At 50.0% G+C, this 6,105-nt stretch overlaps 1 protein-coding gene across 1 annotated transcript in view; it reads right to left on the reverse strand.

The window, feature by feature from the left end:
- The window catches only part of SHH (sonic hedgehog signaling molecule), a 29,621-nt gene extending 24,123 nt beyond the window's left edge, over window positions 1-5,498 (reverse strand). The window contains exon 1 of the mRNA XM_080383700.1: window positions 3,595-5,498. Within this exon, the coding sequence (XP_080239826.1) occupies window positions 3,595-3,903 (309 nt within the window). The 5' untranslated portion in view covers window positions 3,904-5,498. The remainder of the gene's footprint in view (window positions 1-3,594) is intronic.
- Between the last annotated feature and the right edge of the window lie 607 nt (window positions 5,499-6,105).

Raw genomic sequence — 6,105 nt, forward strand, 5'->3', positions numbered from 1 at the left:
TCGCCAACTTCCCCCCCACACCCACATTTTTTGGAGTGGAAAATAACTCGCGGATATACACGATGTGGCTCGCTTGATGCAAACATCGATGCGGATTAAAGCCACGGCAGGATGCGGTAAACTGCTCTTCCCTCACTTTTGCTGGCCTGACTGGGATGCTTGGCCATTTGCAGCAGGACCATTGTCCCCAGCGTGCTCCCAGCACGCCCAGTAACAGACCTCAAAAGCCCCCTTCACAGCTCCCCGAAAGGCGAAGCCCCCCCATTACCCCGACGACGCTACTTTTCGGGACGTGACGAGGTTGCACAACAAGAAAGTTTCCGTGTGTCTATCAAAAGCCATAAAAAGCAATTCCAGCAATACACAGGTCCCCGAGAGATATAAGAGGCAATCGGGAGCTCACTTTGGACTCTCTGGCCTGTAGTTTTATAGAAAGAGCCGGCTGTCTGGGTTTCGGCACCCTTCCCGGCAGCAAAGCGCAGCAGCACAAGGAAGTTGAGTTTGATTTGTTTTGTTTTGTTTTGTTTTGCTTCCCTCTCCCTCGCACACCTGAGAGGATGGATACGCTCCTCCACGGATTGACAGGGGGAAGGGAGCGAAGGATCAAACGTCTCAGCTACTGATAAGGGGAGAGCCCTGGGCGACACGGCGATGCTCTGCCCGCCCGCTGCCTCCCGTGCATCCAGAGCATCGTGGAGAGGCGGGCAGGGTGCGGGCAGGGTGCGGGCAGCGCCGAGGTGCTCTCGCTGCTCTGGCCCTGCCAGCCTCAGCTCCCGGCTTCAGGCGAAATAAAGAAGAAGAAACGACCTCCTAAAGGACTTTCCTCCCTTTTATACTGCCTGAGCTGGATTGTCAGAGTCAAAAGCCGTGAAGCCCAGACTATTTATTAATTCATTGGGTCGTGTGCCACAAATCAAGCCCAATTCTGTTCAGCCACCGTGAAGCTCAGCAGGGCTGCCTCCACTAACGCTTTGTGTGGAGGCAAAGTTGTTCAACAAGCCCTCTCCTGCCAGCTCCTAATCTCTTCACAAATGAATTGCTTGAAGGAAACACTTAACAGGTACCTGTCAGTGTAAACAACCTGGTGGGCTTCCTAAATGCCAAGTTGATCTCTAAATTCCTCACATCACGCACCGGTTGTGTGCCTGCATTACGCGAGATCGCTAATTTATTTCATACAAATTCCAGCTTTATCATACTGACCTGGCCTCCTTATCTCTGCCCCGAATCCAGCCAATGGCTGCGGTGGGGAGGAGGGGGGGAAGAAAGGGGGGAGCCTTCAGCAAACTGCTGTTGTCACCTGCAAAGTTGAGAACCTGACTTACCTACCACTGTTTGCGTTCCCCTCCACCCCCCCACCCCGGAGTTAATATTAACTAGCGGCTAATGCATTCGGCAACTAGCCTGCAAGTTGAGCGATTCTGTTCAGGAAAGATCTCTCCATGGTTGAAAGGCTCGCGAAGCAGGCGCTTACAGGCTGGGGTTTACCGGGCGGGTGCCGGCCGAGGGGGAGAGGGAAGGAGGGAGAAGCGGGGCAGAGAGGCCGGCGGCAGGACGGCACCTCGGGGTGCTGCGGCCCCGGCCGTGCCCGGGGGCGGGTGGGCAAGAGCGGCCCCTCCACCCCCCCCACCCCTCCGCCTCGCCCAGGGCTGCCGGCGCCCGGCTCGGTCCCCCACCTCGCTCCCCTCTTCGTCGCCGGGTCCCCGGCGTTGCGGCCTCCGGGTCCCCGCCGCCCTCAGCCCACCTCCCCCCCTTTGTGTCCAAGGCACGGGAATAAGCACTGAAGGGGGGGGGACGGGGACGGACGGGACGACGGACGGAAAAAAGTATTTGCTTTCGTTTCGTTCGTCTGAGGGAAGTTGACAGAAGGTCAGGAGTTCAGACGCTGCCAGTTAATGCAGCGGGAGCGGCCAGCCGCGTAGCCGGCGCGCCGTGCCCCGGGAGAGCCGCGGGGCCGGGGTCAGCCCTCACGCCAGCCCCGACCGCAGCCCACCTCTCCCGGCCGTCTCCCAGCTCCCCCCCTCGCCCCGCTCCGCCGCGCACACGCACCGGCGCAGCCGCGCAGGGAGCGATGCGCCGAGCCCCGGCGGGAGCCCGTCTCCCGCGGAGCCGCCGCCGCCGCCGGGCTGCGGAGGGAAGGGCGAAACTCGAGCCGCCGCGATCGATACGCGAGGGGAGTAAGTGGAGCTGAAAATGCGAGAGATGCGGCTGGCTCGCCGCAGCCCCGCACCGGCGGCAGCGAGGGCGGAGGGCCGCGGGTGCGCAGAGGGGCCCGGCACCGCTCCGCACCCGTGTGCGGGGCAGCGGCGGGCAGCGCGCGGCGGAGCCGGGCAGCGCGCGCCGCCGCGCTCCGAGGTACGGTGCGATTTAAGGTGGTCGGGAGGAGATGGTGGCGGCCGCCGGTCCCTCGCCCCGGGAGACCCGGCAAACGTGCGGAAAATCAGGCCGAGGAACGGGGAGAGTTTGGGAAATTCCACCCCCCACCCCCCTTCCCCGCGTCCACTCCCCGCCTAGTCCTTCCAGGCGAGTCCTGTTCTAGCACTGAAGGTGGGGCTTAAATGTATTAATATTAAAAAAGAGCTGTTGACCTATATTTGGAGGAAACCCATTTCCAGTGTCTAGATTGCATGTAGTTTCAGAAACTCCGGGATTGGCAGAGCAATTGACTTCACCGAGCTCTCTGTTGAGCATGAATAATAATTATGAGGTGACTCTCGGAGAGGTTCTCTCTCTCTCTCTCTCTCTCTGCATAAAATGGTTCCGCAATCTGATTCCACCCGAGATCCAATATTTACCCAGTTGTAAACCTTGTGCCATCAGATTTTTTAAAACAGAAGGTGATGCAATGCCGATAAGTTGCAAGTCCCTCCCCTATGGAAGTACCAGAGCATTGGCGGCGAGCATCCTTAAAGAAATATCAATATATTTACGCTCTGATGGGCACAATTGCAAATGATGGTATTGCAATACGAGCTATATAATACGGAATCAGGAGAGGAATGGTCGATCAGGCTTCAGCTGCCTTTTGTGAGTGCACGACTGCATGCCTACTAAATTTAGAATATGCTCGCTAGGGATAAATAATAATAATAATAATAATGAAGGCTAAAATGAAATGAAGCAAAAAAAAAAAAAAGAAATAAAATAATATATATATATAAAACCGAGTCACCAGGCGTAGCAACCGAGGACTACGTTTGTAATAATGAGTGAGTGGCCTGGCGGTCACTATACACTTGGGGTCCTCTGAGCTGTATGCAATTCGTTTGATCAAAGTGCATCCTTGGGGACAAATGCAAACAGCAATCTCTAAGCAAGTTAAGGGAACGCCATGGCACGGTAATGACTGTAAGTATCACACAGATTCCCCCACCAAATATCTAGATAGCTGCAGCTCCAGCCCCTGCTAACTTGTCTGGATAGATGGTATTTACATTCAATGGGGGAAACTAGCCGAGTTTGGAGGGGCGGGGGGAGGAGGGGGAGAGGGAAAGGAGGGGGGGGGGGGCTTTCAAAAATACTAAGACAGATGCGTCCTTTAGGATTGCTCAGAGAGGTTAACAAACACAAATACAGGTATCTCTGTGGCTCTACCTGAGTCATCAGTCTGTCAGCTCCCGTGTTCTCTTCATCCTTAAAAATAATGTCAGGGTTGTAATTTGGGGTTAGTTCTTTAAATCTCTCGGAGTTTCTTGTGATCTTCCCTTCATATCTTCCACTGGCCCCTAGGGTCTTCTCTGCCACATTGGGAATAAACTGCTTATAGGCTAAAGGGGTCAGCTTTTTGGGGTGTCTCCTTTTTCCAATGCCCCTGCCTGGTCCACAAGTCAGCCCAGAGGAGACTAAAAGAGCGCAGATGAAGCCCACCAAAAGAATTCTTGTCAACAGCAGCATTTCGTCCATTGAATCCAATTACTTCAAAGCTCTCTGTGCCTATCCCTGGCTGTCTCTAGAGCTCTCTCTCCTCCTATGTCCTTGTCTGCTTTCTGAATCGTATACTATCCACCGATCCCTAGCAAGACAGGTGCTGGAATGGCAGGCTTTAGGTCGCTGATAACGGAACACATCGGAGTTTGGTCGGGAGACAGCAATCGAGAGACAAAAAAAGGGTCTGATTTTAATGGTAGCAAAGCAAGACGCTTGTGAGAGGAGTCTGCCTTTAGTTCTATATTATAGCTGCCAGGGCCGCAAGCTGATTGGCCAAGGCGAGACAAGCTTGTCTTCTGATGTTTTAACCCTCAAAAAGGCAACAAATTCTTGAAAGATTTTTTTTTCTCCTTTTACCTGAAGGGCTTGGAGCTGAGAGGGGTGGAGATCACGCTTTCTTGGGATAACATCAATTACACGCTGATTTTTTTTTTTATTTTTTTTTTCAAAAACTTTCTTGGCAGAATGGTATATTTGTCAGCAAGAGGAACAGATGCCTCTGTGAAAGAGGGAAAAAAAATAAATAAGATCAGCAGGCTGCCTCGGTGCAAGTCAAGTTTCTAAGGGCAGTTGCGGTTAAATAAAATGCCGAATTATCGGGGAGCCGTGCAAATAGAAATGTAGTGGGGAAATATTAACGCCTGGGAGGGGATGGGGGGTGGGGGGCGAATAATGCCATTTAGGAGCGCACCCACCTAAGTGGTTTTGTAATAGGTTTCTGCCCCCTGAAAAGGGAGATTGCTCTCCCTCCTGAAGGCATACATTTTTAAACACGCTCCCCTTTTAGCTGATAAATGACTACTTTGAAAGCAGAAACAAGTCACTCTGATGCGAGGCGGCAGGTATATGAAGTTAGCGTGTATGACTTGCGTACCACACAACTGCAATGGCACCTTTTTTTTTTTTTTTTTTTTTTTTTTAATAAACCCAGGACTATCACCCAGTTGAAAATAACGTGATATCTTCAGAAGTGCATGAAAAGTCAACTGTTTAAAAATAGGTGGTCCCCTGAGCACGCTGGGGCTGTATTCTTTGTTGCCTTGGCCGAAGAGGAGCGTTTTAGACTCTTACACCTCCTTGCGGGGTGTCATTAAGTTTTTAAGAAAAGCATAGTGTTGAAAGCATCCGCAAACACAATTAACAGAGATCGATCCAAGCAAAGTGAATGGAAAGAGGATAAGTTTAATGTTAAATTAATTGTTATCTCATGCAGCGTGGCAAGTGATGTCTTTATCCCGATCTCCAAAAGCTACTAATCAGACAAAGGTGTTGAGAGACGAGCAAAATTGCAGAGATGGGGCTGATAGAGCAGGTTAGACAGAAAAGCAGAATCCCCTATGAACAAACACTTCTCTGCCTCTGAACAGCCCGGTTACTTTTGCTCCTGAGGGAATACAGTTTGTCCCAGGATCTAGAAACTTTGAGGAGTTTTTTAGGAGTTCTTAAAAATGTCAGGACTATATGCTGAAGCAATTCAAAGTCCACTCTCTCAGAAAAACAGGAAAAAATCAACTTTATTTAAGGTTGTTGGTTTTGGTTCTTGGGTTTTTTTGGGGTATATATATATATATATATATATATATATATATATATAAAAGCTCTTTGGGGCGAGCAATTATATGGGAGTTTTCCAGTCTGTGACATCGAGCTGAGTCGTAATCAACTTAAACCATGTGAAAATGGACTTTAAAATTAGTTCTTTAGTGGTAAAACAGTTGTATATCCATAAACTGTAACAAGCAGGACAGGACTTTTCAAGGGACAAAGTAGCCTTTTTAGGTAGACTTTAGAAAATAGCCGAAAACAGGGATCAGAAGCTCCCACGCCGACTCTAACTGGTGCTCTTCCCTCTTTTTTAACCTATACTTTTCTTCTGCTATTTCTGTTTCTTTGTAGAGTTTCGGTGAATCATTGATTTATCTTTCCTAGCTTTACATTTAGGAGTTTTGACTTGAGAATGGGTAAAAAGTTAGAAAGTCAGCAACTTGGCTTCTAGGTTTTTATCAACCAACTTAGTTGCAGAAACAAGTTGTATAACAGCTAAATACCTGCTTCATGCTATTAAAAAACAAACTTAAGTTTTATCTCCCCGTCTGCGTGCATGTGAGAAGACAGATACAAGGAATATATAATTTATACAAAAGAGGGTATGTTCTTTTGATGTGGTTGCTTAAACAG

This window comes from Falco punctatus (assembly GCF_963210335.1).
Source record: "Falco punctatus genome assembly, chromosome: 4".
Taxonomy (NCBI): domain Eukaryota; kingdom Metazoa; phylum Chordata; class Aves; order Falconiformes; family Falconidae; genus Falco; species Falco punctatus.